This window comes from Ischnura elegans, chromosome X, assembly GCF_921293095.1.
Source record: "Ischnura elegans chromosome X, ioIscEleg1.1, whole genome shotgun sequence".
In the NCBI taxonomy this organism is placed as follows: Eukaryota; Metazoa; Arthropoda; class Insecta; order Odonata; family Coenagrionidae; genus Ischnura; species Ischnura elegans.
Genome location: NC_060259.1, coordinates 106492164 through 106510922, shown reverse-complemented (window position 1 = coordinate 106510922; position 18759 = coordinate 106492164). Strand labels below are relative to the sequence as shown.

General features: G+C 38.5%; 1 protein-coding gene across 3 annotated transcripts in view; it reads right to left on the bottom strand.

Annotated features, from left to right (window-relative positions):
• The window catches only part of LOC124171889 (raf homolog serine/threonine-protein kinase Raf), a 70630-nt gene that overhangs the window by 7714 nt on the left and 44157 nt on the right, over positions 1–18759 (bottom strand). For all 3 annotated transcript variants that reach the window (XM_046551275.1, XM_046551277.1, XM_046551276.1), the window contains 3 exons: positions 4328–4476; positions 2454–2588; positions 2108–2344 (listed from right to left, as the gene is read on the bottom strand). In XM_046551275.1, the coding sequence (XP_046407231.1) occupies positions 2159–2344; positions 2454–2588; positions 4328–4476 (470 nt within the window). In that variant the 3' untranslated portion in view covers positions 2108–2158. The remainder of the gene's footprint in view (positions 1–2107; positions 2345–2453; positions 2589–4327; positions 4477–18759) is intronic.

The window sequence follows — 18759 nt, the reverse complement described above, 5'->3', positions numbered from 1 at the left end:
GTAAATTGTGTTGTTTGTGATGTTGTATATTAGTAGCCTTGTTGTAACTAGAAAGCTTTGCATCAATCAATTAGAGCTTAAAAAACTCAAATGCTGTCAGAAATGCTTCGCGTTAGGTCTCATTCTTTTTTAAACCTCGTGCGTGTCATGCAATTGCTGAAAGCTATTGAGATATCTTCAGGCTCAGTAAGTGGCTTACCTAACAATTGGCTTCCAAAATCTGGGATAATTGAAGCTGATAGACCAAAAAGGGTCAGTTGGTGAGATGGTGTCAAGATGAAACACGTTTCTATTGTTCCTGAGTAACTTGATATTTACCTTTGAAGCTAATGATTTATGGTCTGTATAGTCTCAGAAAGGAAAAAGATGTCAGATTCATGTGCTGATGGAAGGCAAAGGGTGGTTTTGTGAAATCAACGACATGGTTACTTTTGATGTGGTTATTATCCTACGGACCCAAGATTACCCAAATTGTTGTTACATCTCTTCGGAAGATTCACACTATGGGCCTGCTGTATTTTGCCTTAATTTTTTCCACTCCTGATTTCTGTAGCATAACTCCTACAAGAGCTAAACAAAATGGTTCAGGAGTAGGACAAGCATCCCAGTGCAACAGCGCATTTGAACAGAGGATCAGAACTCTTTCCACTCCCTCAATGTTACCCTGCATTCCTGAAAGCATTAATTTAAATTTCAGATCCAGATTTGATTTCTTCAGCAAATTTGGATCAAAAGTATCCGATTAAGGGCATTACCCATAGATATTTTGATCTGAGGTATCCGATCCCATCCCTAGTAAGCATCATAAGGTTAAAACTAAGTGAATACCTACTCATCTCTGAGCACCATATATGCTGTGTAAATTCATCTGAAAAATATGTCAAATTTTAGTATTAAAAGTGGAAAATTTGATAATTGTCCACTGCCCAGGCATATGTCTGTAACACTTTGCAATAGAAGAACTAAAAATATGTACCACAATTTTTTTACTTAAGCTACCATGCTCAAAATAGGGGTGCGTCTCTTACACGAGTTTATACGGTATGCCTTTCAATGTTGTTCTACAATAAAACTTAACTAATTTCTGGGCAAGGCTAAAAATCTGGCAATCAACTTCCAGGAAAATGGCAACAGCAAAGCAGCAGAGTTGTGGGCAATTTTGAGCATAAATGCCATAACTATTTACAGATAAAAATCTCATGAAGTTAAGAGGCCCACTCTTTCCTCTCATTTACTGGTGGTATGCTACTTGAACATTACTGAAATATTTGCACCTATTTGTTTTAAATATATTTGGTGTGCAAAGAAGTATCATCCCGAGGTTGATAGCCAAACCATTCAATCAAAATTATAACTAGAACTAATAGGGTGGTTTCCTATTATTTTTTTATTGCTTTAATCGAAAGATTATTACTCCTGGAGTACGTATTTCACGCTTTTAGATTTTTAAATGACAATATCTATTTTTCGCGATTAAATGAAAAGTGAAAATTTTCAAGCGCGCAAAAACGCGACGCTTAAGTATGAATGCCGGGAAATATCTCCGTACGTCGTATTTCTGGTTCCCCCTCCCGCCCGGTGAGGTGACCTCGAGGCGAGGCTTAGCGCTGATACGTCGCAGGATGCTAGCGGATAGCTGAGTACCTTGCTGGATGGTAGCGCTTGGCTTAAAAAAGGTTTATTAATACCTTATCAAACGAAGAAAACTTTCCGAACTTAGCCAGTTTTAATAGGTGATTATTAAGACATGTTTCCCTGAGCTCTGTGCCTCATGCATGCATTGGTAACCTCAGACGATGTATAACTCCTATCCTCTCGTGTAGAAACTAGGTCCCTGTGACGTCATGCGGAGTGGAATCGCATGGGCGCCAATCTGGCCTTTTTCAAATGAGGATAAAATTTGACCCTTGCCATTCGTCTAAACCGGTATTTCAAAAACCAAATAATTTGTGTATAATGAATACACTAATGGTGGGTAATGAATCGCAATCAATGCCTTTCGTTTTCTTTGATGAAGGAAACTACCCTATTAGGACACAACTAACGACACTACAAAAAATAAATGCAATGGAGACTAAGCCCATTTGCCTCCAACACTTCATCTTACCTATTGAGCAGCTCATTAAACTTTATGTCATCTTGTGACTTTATTACTTCCTTAAATTTTACCACCCACGTAGTAAAATGGGAAGGCCCCAAATTGAGAGTTGATTGGTGTCTTGGGTGAGGCACACATATACAGGAAATCATCTGACTGCAACTGAGTTCTATTTAATGTTGGCTCTGAGGCAGAGCGATGTATCTTTGGTAATGAGCGAAGCAAGCCTTCCAATGAAGCCAAAATCTGCCAAAAAAAGAAAAACTCATTACAAACACAATCGATAAGCCCAAGCAATCCATTTTATAAAACTGATTCATTAATGCCAACCATATTACAATAATTAGTCACCAACCTGGCGGAAAAGTGGTCTCTCCTCTCGTTTTAACTTGATGCAATCTTCCGACAGCCTCCTTAAAGCTTTGGGAGTTTCAGAACGTAATTTATTCAGATCAGGTCTTAAATGACCCCTTCCAACCATGAATAAAATCTGTAAAGGAGAAATACAATGAAATATCCACACTATTGAAAATTAATATTATCAGATGATGTTTCTACTATTTCACTTGCTTTCTACCAAACATTGAGCAGAGCATCAACCAGAGCTTAAAACAACATACACTATACACTCATGTCTCGCTTAGCGCATGGGATGTGTTCCATGGGGTCTTTGCTCTAATCGAATTCGTGTTATTCAAGACCATTTTAACATGGGAAAGATAGGGATTCGTTGCCGGTAGCATAGTTGTTGGGAATCAAATTTCCTATAAACCATATATATTCCTAACATTAGCCTCACAAAACCTCATTGATATTAACATTTATAATTAAGAATATCTTTAAAGATTGTAGGCACTCATTCAAAGACTTTTTTTTTTACCGTTAAAAAACATTTATACGTGCTTTTGGAATTCCCTCCTTATGTGCGGGTGGGCTAACATCTAGGAAAAAACATGCTAGATCGGGGCTTCGCAATGCATTGCCAGCAGGTGAGGAATTTTCAAACCAGTCTGAAAACAATGCTTGTGTCACCCAGGCCCTTTTGTCTTGAAGCTTCCACTTGATGTCTTGGAGCAATCACCACCCTCATCTTCTTTTATAGATCCAAATAAAGCCACAGACTTTGCACAAATAACTGCCTGTGATAGAGGAACATCATTTGACTGTTTATGATAAATCCAGGTAGTTAGATGTCATTCCATTTTTTATCCAGCAATGAACTTTGTGTACATGTTGACGCTTGGCTGCAGTTGGTGCGGTTGATGTCACTGAAGTTTTAACTTCGTCTCTATTCAGAAAAATAGGGTGGACTGCCGACATTGTAGGCTTAAACTTACACGAAATATCGCTTTGACACACTCCATTTTCAAAGCAACAGATCACTTTCAATTTATCTTCAAGGTTTATGCTTTTCCTTGATAACTTCTTTATTTTTCTATCCACATTCCTATTTTTTGCCATTGTTCACTTGGTTTTTACTCTATATTGCTGTATCAAAATCACCTTTTACCGTTGAACAACTGCCGCACTGAATTTCTGAGATGCAGAGGGCTTACAGCTGCTGGAAGGGAAAGAAGCCAATGTGTTTGAGAATCTCTCTCGGACCCTTTTACGTGTTGATGCTATTCATATGCAACTCTGCCCCTGCTCCATTTCTCCCCCTGAATACCTATGGCCTTGAAGCTGAACCCTTAACATGGAAGTCAATTCGCCCGGTAACCTAGCAACGGCAAACAGTAACGGTATAAAGGCAAAAAAAACATCTCAAACCATATTATTGAACTCATTTCCACCAGCTCCAAACTTAACTAATGATCTATATTAACAGTAACAATAATATCTTTCAGTAAAGGAGACGAGATAAATTACTTCCGTAGGTCAGCTACTCGGACCACATGACGAGTAATGTTTTTGGCCATTGCTCGGAAATGGATTTTTACAAATATATAAACGAAGAATAAGATTTGAGGCAAGAAATACTATTAGTACACGTAAAACGGATGTTAAGGTTATTTGATTAGGCAAAGCAGCATTGGGAGGTTTCGCCAAGGAATTAATTTGTGCTATATCGAAACTGCACTAATTGAGACATGGGTGTATCAGCTAATCCCAACTTAAGGGGTAAAAACCCAATAAACACATTGTCAATACGGGGACTACAAGTATTTACTTTTAGTGAGTTAAACTATCGTTCACAGCTGGAAACATTTCATGACTATCCCCACACACCTGATCTTTGTTGTTAATGTTGGAGTATGGCAACTGTCCAGTAAGCAACTCATACAAGACAATTCCAAAGGCATACACATCTGACTGAAAACTATAGGGGCTTTCTTCTTGCATTCGAATAACTTCAGGAGCCATCCATAAGATTGAACCTGTAAAATAATAATTTCATTTGCATCACTATCAAGCAAGCAGTATATTATGCTAAAAAGGCATCAGATAACACAAGCTGGACTAACTTAACTAGATTAACTTTTTAAAACAACACGTATAACAGTGGCATGATAACCAAAACTTGTATTTTCACAATGCAAGGAGTGTACAATAAATTTATATTCAAGAAATAATGAAATGATTGGATGTAAAATGAAAGAATGCTTTTACTTCCAACATAATTTTCTTTAGCTCAGGAACCACTCACACCATGTAAAGCTGAAGTGACCAAGCACATGGATTGAAAATAGATAGATAGGTATGAACAATAGCATGCTAGAAGATTTGCATCTAGTGATACTGCACCATCAGAGGGCTGACTACACACAATAAATGGTGACAGTCACAGATGTAATCTTTGGATTTGATTAAATCTCCATAGTTTTCATAATTGGATCAAAATCACTCCTGCCCAGTCTAATCTAAAGGCTAAACATAACCTACACTCCCAATTACACCAATGACAAACAACGATTCTTTCACCCAACAAGAAATAAGTTGAATTTCAGTGTCAACAAGGCTCTGAAATTTTTGTACAGGGTCAGAAATGTTTCAATGGCAGAAATTTGGCAACAGAGACATTTAAGTGCTCCCTTCTGATGGCAGTGTCATTCGGCCTGTATGACCTTACCAGGTAGGGTAATAGGACACATGGTCATAATCATCAACAAATATCACTATTACATTTGTCCTTTAGGGGTCAGAAGTCATAGACCTGAGATATGCACAGAAAAATTGAAATGATTGCCAAAGGTTAAAACTTTTGCAGTCCATAATGTCCAGCTGTATTCCTTTTTGGGTGTACCTGCGATAACAGACTGTTTCATCTCTACCGCTGGAGAACTTGGGGCACTGTTGCATTACTAACTCGTCGCTCTTTTTAAATACAGAAAAACTTTTATTTAACAAACTTTGATTCAAGATCAAGTTCAAGTCTCGTTTTTATGCAGCGCCACTCAAGTACGGCCGGAGGGCACAGAGATTTGCAATGATGAAACTTCGATTTTACTTATTACATATTTTCTTGATTTTATGCAGTTTTTTTGATTTTGCGCAGCTAACCCCAGCCCCAAAGAGGCCGCTAATCTTGATTTTACAGTTATCACGCTGAACAACCTCAATATTGAAAATAATTCTGATCTCAATTTCACCAATGTATCGTCAAGTTTTTTAAAGAATTACGCATGCCTACAGTAGGGTTTACTAGACTGAACCAAATATAGGCATCACATTAGAATGCGCATCAAACAAAGCGAGACTAATAACAGCGACACTGCTTTTCATTTACAAACCTTGTTCCTCCAAATCATGTTCCCACGTGACAACTTCGTATGTTCCCTAGAGTAATCGCATATGACTGTGTAGTCGGGGCTCAAAGGTAATCAAAACCTCGGAGCCCCTAAACAACTCATATTGTCTCCGCTACATGGTAATGACGTAAGAAGCTTTTGAGGCAATCGAAGGTCGACTTTCGCCTTTGGGAATGATGCGGCTATGTGTAGTCTTTATCTTCAGGGTTGGAAAATACAGTAGAATCCTGATTTAACGTTTTTCAGGGGGGACAAAATTTAAAATACAAAATGTGGAGAAACACAAAATGAGGACCTGCCATTTTTTTCAGGTTTTAGGGTCTGTAATGATTGGAATGGCTTTCTATTAATAAATAGTATATTTTTAAGTCACTAAAAGGTGCCAAACAGTGGAGTAGCCAGGAATGTCGTTGGGGGGGTCCAAAACCAGGGGGGTGTCAGGAAAATTAAATAAAAGGTTAGAAAATGGAGGGTTTAAAACTAAGTCCAACACTTTTAATAATGGAAACAACTTCATTTTTCAAAGAAATCTTTTGTAAATACAGCAGAACTTGTTTAGTACGTTTCTGAAGGGACCACAAAAAATGAATGTGCTAACCAGGAAAACATGCTAACGAGGAAAGTAAATACACCCATGTCTCGTATAGCGCAAGGGATGCGTTCCTTGGGGTCTTTGCGCTATACGAATTTGCGTTATACGAGAGCGTTTTAACATTGGGAAGATAGGGATGCGTTCCTGGTAGCATAGGTCTTGGGTATAGAATTTCCTCTAAAACATCTATATTCCCATAAAAAGCCTTAGAAAACATTATTTATATAAATGTTTATAGTTTAAAACATCTTTAAAGATAGTATGCACGCATTCAAAGACTTTTATTCACGTTAAAAAAAAATTCTTACGTGCTTTTGAAATTTCCTCCTGTCGTGCGGGTAGGCTAACATCTGCTATCTCAGGGGATCGTAATGCGTTGCCGGCAGTTGACGATTTTTCAAACTAGTCTAAAAACAACTATTATGTCACTCAGGCCCTTTTGTCGCTCATCAAAATGACAGGAAAATGCTACTTTGAATGTCATTTCATAGCTAGCGGAGTTTATGAATGATAAATCATTTTAATTTGAAGTCCTCCGAGTCATTAGCAGCTACGTGAAACAGCCTTTAAATGCCTTGAAACCTGACCCAGGTTTTCCTTCCCTGAAAATGAATGAACGAGATTGTATTCTTTTCCAAAACAATATCGTCTCGTCAACACTAAAAACTGGTTGAGGGGGAAAGGAGCCACTTTCAATCACAGCTTGGAGTTCATCAGAAAATGTTGTGGTGACTGCGCTATCAACACTTGCAGATTCACCTGATATCGCCGCACTGAAAATACCTGCTTGCCGTTTAAATTCTTGAACCAACCGGAGCTTTCACTAAATGTCTCGGAGCGATTACCACTCTCGTCTTTTTGTATTGATTCACTATGAACTTTCCGTATGTGTAGACCGCTTGGTTGAAGTTGGTGCGGCTGAGGTCACTGATGTCTTAACTTCGTCTTTAGTCAGAATAAGGCAACGTGCATTTAAACTTCCGCGCAATATCGCTTTGACGTTCTCCATTTTCAAAGCAATTGACCTCTTTCAATTCCTCTTCTAGGTTTATAGTTTTTCTTGATAAATTCTTGATTTTTCTATACGCATTCCTATTTTTTGGCATATTCTCTTAGTTTTTACTCTGTATGGCTCTATCTAAATCACCTTCCACTGCTGAACTGTATTCCTGAGAAGCAGAAGGCCTACGACTGCGGGGAGGGAACGAAGCCATTGTGTTTGAGACTCTATAGCGGACCCTTTTATGTGTTGATGCTATTCATGCGCAACTCGGCCACCGCTCCATTTCTCCCCCGTGAATACCGATGACCTTGAAGGCTTTAGCTTAGACCCTCTACCTGGAAGTTAATCGCCCGATAACCTATGACGGCAAAAATACGTCTCAAACCTTATTGCTGAAAAAAAATCATTTCCACCAGCCCCATGCTTAATTAACGATCTAAATTATTTATTATCATTCTGTTAAGGAGACGAGATAAATTACTTCGGTAGGCCAGCTATCTGGACCCAATATGTAAACAAAAAAGAAGATTTGAGGCAAGCAATAATATTAATATGCGTAAAATGATAGAAATTTCGTGTGTACTTAGCGCAAGTTCACGTTTTATCACGAGAGCGTTTAAGATTTTTGATTAGGCTACACTGCGTTGCAATGTTTCCCCGAGGAACGAATTTGCGCTATATCGAAATTGCACTAATCGAAATTGCGCTATACGAGACATGGGTATATTAGCAGTCGGGGTAATTGCAATCCATGGAAAAGCCATCATAATTACAATTACTATCGGTAGCAGGGTTCCCACTCTACCCGAATAATGAAATTCACGGCTTTTTCCAGGTTTTCACGGTTATTTTTCAGGTTTTCACGGGTTTTTTCAGGTTTTCACGGTCTCAATTTCAGTTTTAAGGTTTTCGCAGCGATTAGATGCACTATTATAATTCATTTTCGGGAATACGTCTGCGTGCTATTAATATTTGACTCAACGTTTCGATCCACTTACTGGGAACGTCGTCAGGAGAATGAAAATATAAACACCTATCATACCGTTGGAAAAACTGGTCCATTGTTGTTAAGGTATTTAAAAAAGTAAATAAAAATAAAATAAAAGCCAACTTCTTTAAAACATCTAATATAAAAAAAAAAAGGAAGATGAAAGGTGGAATATTGTAATTAAATTTTCGAAATGTATCTCTTCCACACATGGCTTAAATTATATCCATCTTCCCTGTTAAAATTCATTGGTCTTTTAGAAATTTCTATCGCCTCTAATTTCTATTTTTACATAGAGCCCTTGCCGTTTCTGATGAAGATAGCGTAGAAAGTGAAATGGAACATCTTATTTCTATTTTTAAAAGGAAACGGATATGCTAATTCATTCATTAGGAGAGCTTTAAGGGAAGTCAAGGCCCCGATGGAGAAAACAAAACCAAGTGCTTTTGCAGTTCTGCCTTACGTATCAGGAACAACGGACCGGATTGCTCGCATCCTTGGAAAAGCCAACGTTGAAACCAGGTTTGGCACGTTGAGGAAGATCAGAGACCTACTTCCATCCGTCATTGATGCTGTTCCCCCATTACAAATGGAAGGCATATATGAGATTCCGTGTTCATGCGGGTCTAGTTACATCGGACAGACCAAACGGAAGATAGTGACAAGGCTGAAAGAGCATGAAAGGGCGCTGAAGGCAAGGCAATGGGAAACTTCAGCTGTCGCCGATCATTTTATGTCGGGGCCAGGACACAAGATCCTCCTGGATGAGGCCAAAGCCATTGCAAGAAAATCTGCATATTATCCACGGCTTATTAGAGAGGCGATAGAAATTTCTAAAAGACCAATGAATTTTAACAGGGATGATGGATATAATTTAAGCCATGTGTGGAAGAGATACATTTCGAAAATTTAATTACAATATTCCACCTTTCATCTTCCTTTTTTTTTTTATATTAGATGTTTTAAAGAAGTTGGCTTTTATTTTATTTTTATTTACTTTTTTAAATACCTTAACAACAATGGACCAGTTTTTCCAACGGTATGATAGGTGTTTATATTTTCATTCTCCTGACGACGTTCCCAGTAAGTGGATCGAAACGTTGAGTCAAATATTAATAGCACGCAGACGTATTCCTGGTCTCAATTTCGCTAAATTCACGGTCTTTTAATAAGCCAACAATAAGAAAATCACTGGCCGTATATCAACAGAAAATTAACGTACGCGACAAACGCCGTGAATGTTAACGCCGCAATGAAAAGTGATATCTGTTATGACGTCATCTATCGTTTGCAAAATTCAGGGCCGACTAAAGGACCAGCCCAACCGCCCTCTTGCCCGGACGCCGAATACCCTTCGGACCTTCTTCTGTCCGGACACCCGAGGTCCTTTTTTAATTCCTCGCCGAGAGATTGTTTTTTGCGCACGTTGTTATTACTGCACAGTAACCGAATTTCCCCCACCCCAATCTTTCTTATTTAATGGAAAATATTTTATTTAAATTGTTTATAGAATATAATAAATTGATTCTTTCTTATTTAACGAAAAATATTTTATGAAAAATGTTTATAGATCATAATAAATCGAAAAACAATTTCATACACCGTATTAGCACAAATCTAAGACGAACACAATTCTAAGACCACCCTCCTTTTTTGGAACTCCACTAGGGGAAAAATATTTTTCCTAATAACGATACGATTATAAAATGAATGCGGAAAAACGATCAATGCTTTATTTTTTTGGTAGGTTGCCTGTGTCCCAGGAAACGCAGGATTTTGGCGAGTAATTAAGATATTCATTAAAGGTTTCAAACAATATTTTAGATAATAACAGGAATAGTAGTACTTTATCAAGACACATAGGTCATATTGTTGATTCGACCCATATCTCTTTCAAAATTCTGAAGAAAAACGCCACCTCACTAAAAAAATGTTTGCTCTCCACTCGGCATTTACACTGCTATTATGAATTTCAGTCTCATGTAAAAATTCTTATCCATCAAACACCATTTCCAGTACACGTATTCACGAGAGCAATGTGCATGTTGTGCCTAAAACAACCGCATTCGCCGGCGCAGTGACTGGTTGTGAGATGGATGACGAAGACCAAAAATAGTCTATTACATACTTGAATTGTTCCTGTCTAATGAATATATTTTTAATATAAATGAGGTAGTGTGTAAAGCGTGAACAATGTTGCGTTAATCGTCAGTGGCACGCCCACCTGGATCTTCGCCTTCATATCTCTACTTGTTTTCTCCAGGTAGCTCACTCTACTCCCCCACCCCCCTACCGTCATGTGCTAGCGGACAACCCAAGGCGCTCTGCAATATTCACGCGCATCTAGCCCGGATTCCTTTCTTCGTGTTCAATTATTTTCAGTCCATCTCTTAAAGTTCTCAATAGTTTCTTCGGAGGGGCCATGGATTAAAATTAAACTAGTGAAAATGAAACCTGACTTTATTAAACCCACATGGAAAACAATCGGTGGTTCGAAGTCCAGCCACCCTGGAAAGTAGGGAACCACTCGTACGAGGTGAAGTTCCGAACTGATGCTATCGCGTACGGGGGTACGCAGAGCATACTGCAGAGGGCGAAGCGTGACCATATGACTGCGCCATCAAATTTTTTACCCTAAAGACACCATTCTTTTCGTCACCCTTCGTCAGTAACTCTGACAAGTGAGACTTATATCATAACTCGTAAATTGATAACTGATAACAACCTGATATCATGTTTTCGGAACAAAATGCCGAATTAACTGACGAGAAGCTCAGCTACGAGGATATCTCGTAGCTGAGCTTCTCGGCTTCTGAGTTTGGTCTCGTTTTTTTTAATTACGTGCAAGTTACTAACATTTCAATCTAATAAAAGCATAATAGCAATTGCTGAATATCATTTTTAAATACCTTTTGGGCTAATAGGTGACTTGTTCTCGTGTAAATCGATATTTTTTTCGATGCTAAGGTCTTCGTAATACCATCCCTGCGCAAGCTGGGACCTTTTTTTTATTTTGAAGAAGAGGAAAGCGTCAGAAGGGGGGAGGCGAATGCTGAATGGTAGGGGATAACGGATCTTGGGAAATGCGCTAATGTTACTTTCCCACGGCAATGAGCTTCTCCCAATGATAATTCCATCTCTTGGGGAACATTCCAACTATGTGCTTGTCGTTATTAGCCATAAATGACACATTGTATTTATTTCGTCTCATTTTCGTCAATCGATGGATGCGGGAAAATTATGAGTCGGAACCACGATCTTCAAACGATCAATGCGAGAAACGATACTTCGGGGAACGATAGATGCGAGAAAAAAATGCATTGTCTATAAGGAATTTTGTTTGGGACCAGAAACGGCGAACGATCAATGCGGGAACGATAGATCGAGGTTCCACCATATAACTTTTCTTTTGAAAGCGGCAGTGTAATGACTTCTTTTCTCTGCTATCGTAATACATACTCTGAAACCAAAACTGTATCGATCTCTCTAATCAGAGGCAAATCATGTTCCCTTCATACCGTTGCTCTGGGAAAAATGGAAGGACTTTGTAGCAGTTTATATTGCAACGGTATTGAGGCTTTAACGTTACAATCCTAGGCGGATCTAGGGAGGGGCACGGAGGCAGATACCCCCAAGACACTTAAAAAATATGCAAGATTTTGAATACCGTCACATTATCGTTGCGCTCGTTTTGTATCATGAGGTATCCCACTGCCCCCCCCCCAGAACAAAATCCTGGATACGGCTTTGCTTGTGCTCCCCCACTCCCTAGTAAGAAATCCAGGATCAGCCTCTGGTTAAAATTTAGGTAAATTGTAATCAATCACACAAAAATGTTGTAAGTTGATCAAGCTCTAACTTAAATGGAGCCGAACCCAGGGTAAAGCAGGCGATCTCGCGGACACGGCAGAAGTGCACCCGGCGATTGATTGGCACGCACGCTTTACCTACTGCCTAAAATGGCAATAGTTTTTCACTTAAACACAAAATTAAATAAGCTAAATTACTGTTCAGGTATTATTGACGTTGATTTTTCGTTGTATAGCTATATATATTAGGTGGCACACTCAGGTATCCATAATTTTTTCCGACGAAAATTATGCAACCCGATTGACGTCGAGAATTTTGCATTCGATTGTAAGACGAACCCTCTTTTCTGCAGGAGTTAGGAGGAAAAAAAACCTTGCCTTAGATAGGTGCAAATAGGTAAATTATAATTCACCTGGTTTGAAATATATAAAGACATAATAAATACCTGCTGAAACATGTTATTTTCACTTTCACTTTACTTTATCACTCGTCAAATATTTCCACACAAACTTTAAGGTTGCGACATAAAACTGGCAAGTTCCAGGTCGACGCATGCGAAAATCGTGCAATGCTGTGTTGCCATAAGCGGAAATCTTCTCTCGTTTTCAGGCCGCAACACGCGAGAATTAGTAACGTCGCGCCGAAAGCTCGCTGTCGCCCGGTTCAAACGCAGGGAGCGAAGTGTCCACAGCGCATAGCAGGTTGTCAAGGTTAGCGGTTAGCTGTCTTCCAATCACAGGATTGAGGGTGTTGAATAAACGTTCAAATTTTTCGACACAAAGGCCATCTAGATTTAGTTTCGAAAGTGGTCGCTGCAGCCAGTGGGAAGGCTAACTGGGTGGAAGGGGGACTAAGCAGTGACCGAGGGAGGGGAAACCAAGCCAGTCGAGGAGAGTAAACAAGCTGATGAGAAGTGGTGTCATATTTCAGGAGGGGGGAGAGAAAAGGCCTGCGCTGGGAAAAGATGTTTTTTTTTCTTCAGGCAACATTCGTTCCCACGCTTTTCTGACACATGCGACGATGCTCGCCACAATGAATAGAGGTGCGCCCACAACGAACGAAGTTGAAAATTTCTGGGAACGTATTATTATCAAGATTGAGAGATTTTTAAGGTTTTAGGACGAAATTCACGGCTTTTTCCAGGTTTTTTCACGGTAGACGAAATTCACGGCTAATTCACGGTTTTAAGGTTTTCACGGTTGAGTGGGAACCCTGCGGTAGTTCTTGGAGGATCGCCTTCCTGAACTCTTTTCACATTTAAAATGAAGAAAATGAGCTCTATGTTGAAAAGCAATACCATGTGAATAAAAATCACAATGTTTCATAGATTTCCCTAAGACATTTACATGAAAATGGCAATAATCTCCCATGGTATATCCTATACATACATATATTTATAGATGGCAAGTGAAGTTAAGTCATTTCTTCTTTCTCACAGCGTACTTGGAGCATTTAACAACAACCCTGAGTATGTCAATTGGTTGTTTTTAAACATCATAAAAATTGGGCAAAATTTCATTGACCTTAAATAACGGCAACACCCGTACACATTCACTTCTGGAATGAAACCATATCAATTTTTATATCGATCGATATATCGATCAATAACACACAAGACTATTAGATTACAACATCATTACACAAAGATTTTTATATTATACAGTTGAAATTTACTTAAAAATTTATCTAATGTCATCTGCTTTCTATTTCTCGTGCCGAGATCAAGTACTTTTATGCTAAGCCTCTGGTGGAGATCCATAGCATCGTCTGCTACCACAACAGTAGTCAAGTAATGATGCACGTACTACATAACCTCGACTGCTTTAGATAAAGTGGGAATCGGATAAGACTCATTTCCATCTGCATCATCATCTTCATCACTTCCATCTTCGTTTTCTTTCAACTTCTGTTTGTGAATTCCATCGATTGACATGGTTTGGCAAACAGTGAGATCATCACACTCACAATACTCGTTGAAATTCACCTCTCTGTAAACTAATCTAGGAACAGAAGGTGAGGAGCATCGGTGGGGAAAATTACGGATGCAGGAATGTTTTTTCTTCGCACTAATTCCACTCGCTTTACTAGTGGATTTCGGTCCACTTCCTTGAGAATTTCAGTCTTTTCTAAAAATGTAATCTGCTTCACTATAAGTTTTCTCTCCATTTCAATTGTAATTTAACTGCCCCCGCTATGATAACTCGTGCAATAGCAACAACTGCTCACTCCCGAAATTGGTGCAGAGAGTGGCACTCCAAAGGCAACAGAAGGAGAGGAGCTCGGGGTGGGGAAAATTTGAGCTTCTCATTGGCTGCAGTTTTGCATAGTCAAGACATTCCCGAAAAATGGCTGCAATTTATTTTTCATAGCGTCACAAGAATTGAGAAATGCATTTGGATAAATCACGGTCGTAGAAAGAGAGATGTGGAATGAAGGTAAGAATGTCAATGGCTGATAATAATAAATTAAATCATGAATTTGGAGTTTTACAACCCTTAAAACGATAGTAGAGAACAAACTGCGGGTTGCATCATGGCAAGCAATTGAGCGTACTAACCAGGAAAGCACAACTTTTTCAAACGTACTAACCAAATACTTTCACCTGTATTTTGTTCAGATGGTAACGGGACTGAGAGAAATTGCCGTACTAAGGAGGAAAACGTACTAAGGAGGAACGTACTAACCAAGTTCCACTGCATATGAACTTTCAACATTTTGTTTTCTTTAATAAAGAAGCAAAGTAATTGAGTTTTCATATTTGGGTGGGAGGGACAAACACCACCCCCTCGCTACGCCACTAGTGCCATAAGCGGCAAAATATTCATTGATTAAATGTTCTTATCCCACTAAGACATTTTCATAACAATTTTCAGGAAAGAGCTAAAAAAAATTGGCAAGTATAATAAAGCAATGGGTGGGTCATATTTTAAGAAAATTATAATATTCATTAATTTAAAAGCATTCCCACCCAAAATATTACTAAAAATTTGATTCCATTTTTACTCATTTTTCAGTGGTCTTGATGAATTACAAAAAACTTATTCCATGCATAAGAGTGACATGTTGCTGACTATAGCAAGTCTAAAATTATATGAATAGATCCTTAATCTGTAGTTATAGAAGTCAAGATAGAACAAGACTTCTGTCGAAGTCAAGTTCAAGAAGTGAGAGATAATGTTGTCACAGGTTATTAAGGGATGACTTAACTCCATTAGATCGAATTTCAAACAAAAAGTGTTTGGATAAGATGGGGAGTGAAACATCATGTGAAGACAAATAACCTGGCTAGCAAGTTGAAGGTCCCAGCACCACATTTGTGAGAGAATGCTGATGAAGAAGCATTCCCGGGTAGATTCAATAGACTCTTGCTAAAATTTCATGAGAATTTTCTTGTGGTTGAACAGAAATTCAAAGATTCTGATAATCATTTGAATCAACCATAATGAAAAAACATTAAATTCGGCAAAAATATCTTGTGCGGGACAATTTTTTACGCCCTTAAGTGCGAAAAACGCAGAATGAGGAAACACCAAATGAGGATAATTTTTACATTGCTCGCATAGGGAATGAAACAGGACCCCAAAAAATAATCTCTTAATGGGAAAAAAACATGAAGTGCGAAAATCTTAACTCCGGATCCGACTGTATACTGGAGTAATAAGAAGTTATGTTCTTTAATCATCTCAATGAATTGAAAAAATGACTACATGAACAGTTGACACAACGTCGTGCTGTTGAGCGTGAAACTGAAAAAATCTCAAATCTAATTATTGCTTCCTCCCTGCGGCCTCTCCATAATTTTTCAGCCTCCTTTACATATGCGAATATCGCTCTTGGTTTAAATATGCCATTGAAGGATATCGAAACGACAAATATACAGCAATCGTCGTCTAAGCATAACTACTTTTGATTAAGACAGACAATCACCTTAGATGTGAACATAATTACGAAACGTAGATATAATCAGTGATAGCACTTGTTGCTCTTTCTTTGTTTTACTCCCCTTAGAGTAGAGACCTACCGATAGGCAACTATTCTAGATCAAAAGACGCAACCGCGATGCGACTATCAATCACTGATTATTGCCGCAAATTGAAAGCATGGAGAGGAGAAAACTTTAGTTTTGTGCCTGAAAAGTTTGGTATTTTAATTGTTTTGCATAACTTTTATTTATGCTTCGAGTTAATTGCATGAAAACCCATATAATCAATTATAATTGAAGTAGCTGGTAGTCCTCAGATTCGTACATTGTGAAGCCGGCGCACTTTCTTGATTGATAAGCAAAAGGAGAACATAGATTTGGTTAAGGACAATATTAACTGTTGGTAAAGCTAAGACAGAAATATGAAACCTTCTAGATTAAAAGAACGTGGAGAACTCTTTCCATTGACAAGAAAATTAAAATAATTAATGACATGGAGTGCAATCTGTCCCTTTCCAAAACAGAAATTGCCAAGTTGAATGGGATTTTGTTTTAAACGTTAAAAACAGTCTTGGCATCAAAGGAGAGAACATATTTTCCTCAACCTGTCATACGAAGTCATCATATGTGTCCTTAGGAATGAATGCAGAACTTGAAGAGACCTTTATTTGCCTTTTTTACTGATTGCTGCCATATTGATGATATAGATAAGCCATATTGATGATCCAATTTTGCAAGAGAAGGCAAGAAATTTGTCCCTCACACAAGAGCTGTACGGAATGGTTGGGCAATTTCAAAAATAGGTAAAACGTTAGCTACCTGCGTGATTGTGGAAAAGAAGGGAAAGTATATGATAACTTGGTTAGCAATTGGCATCAAATTAATGAATCGATCATTGAATCATCAGCACCACAAGGTCAAAATAATATGGATGAAACAGGTCTCTTCTGGAAGCTCTTCCTGACAGAACTACACATCACAAAGGAATGTCATGGAGCTCAAAGAAGCAAGGTACGCCAGACAATGCTTCTCACCACAAACCAAGATGTAGGGACAAATTGAAACCTGTTGTCATTGGCAAAGCTCTTAAGCCAAGATGCTTTAAAAATAACAGAAAATTATATCACTGCCAGTAGAGTATAATGCAAATAAGCATGCATGGATTTCTGTGGAACCTTTTAGGCAACAAGTTCTACACGTTGAGCAGAAATGTGCTAATTTTTGACAATGCTCCTGTTCATTAAGTGGATGGTCATGCACTGAAGAATGTTAAAATATTATTTCATTTTATTAAGATAATGGCATAAGCATCTCAGAGGCAGCTCCTCCTCCATCCAGCTGTCAGAAGTACAGCTTGAGCATGGAGCAATTGTCTAAAAGAAAATATTAAAAACTGCTGGCTATCAGCAGGTTACGAGGAGGCAGAAGACAATATGGCTGTGGAGACCATATATCTAGTCCTCCATCATAACATATAACATTACATAACATAAAAAAAATCTTAAATAACATAAAATTTTTTGTGCGTAACAACTTACTTCGATCATTTTTGATAAAATGTAACACTAAAGTCTAAATGAAGAAAAAAATGTCTTCGCATATGGGCAAAGTTAAAATGTTTACCTTTGGGCTGAAAGTGTTAATCCTTCACATATTGATATTAACCCTCATATGGATTTACAAATTTAGTTACGTCCTTGGATTTTCGGCGCCGCGTCATATTTTGCTATTATCTTTCAAAGTTAGTCTGAATTTACAAGATTTCTGATTGATAATGGTAAATACGTCTATTATCTTTATTTCTCACCGTGTTTTGCTAGATTTAACCCATTCCTGTGGAAGTTATAACAAAAAATCTTGAACGCTGCATTCTTTTCCATTTTTTGCCGTAATGCTTTCTATTTCTGATCCCTTTGTCTGTTATTTTCGAATGAAAGTTCTAATTTCGCGTGTAATGGTTGTTTAAAATATTTTTTCTGATATGCAGTGCTGGACTAACTCCGCTTGCAATAAAAAAAATAAATTCCTATAGGTTTTGAAATATAACGAATACGGGATAATTAGCGACCTGTCCCACAACCCAACGCCGCTTCGAAAGTGGAGCTAGAAGAGCCGGTATTTTTTTCCGACCGCGGAGCCCCATTCCCTCACTGAGGACATTTCCTTAGAGATGGACGAGTAAATGTGATGTATGGGAGTGTACCAGATGAGGTTTTACTCCTGGATTGGTGGGAAATCCAAGAAAATAACTTCTTAGAAGTATGGGTTATAGGTGGTAGGGAAGAAGGAACAGGCGCCTATTTTCTTTCGTCCAGCTCTACGTGAGGGACTGAAGGAAGAATGTTCTGGGGTGACAAATATACCTTCAAGCTGGGAGGACTTCCCTCACCTTTTCTTTCCGTAGCATTTCACTGACCCAAACATTGAGACCATTGAGACTATCCATACCTTCCCACTAAGCTTCCTTATTCGTCATTCGCCGCCTTCTTCCCCCCGCCCACAAAGTAGTTGATTGAACTTCTCTCCACCCTAATGACCCACCCGAGCTGGACCTTCTTGGAATGAAGGGGGGCCACCGCGAGGCGTTTTGAGAAGGC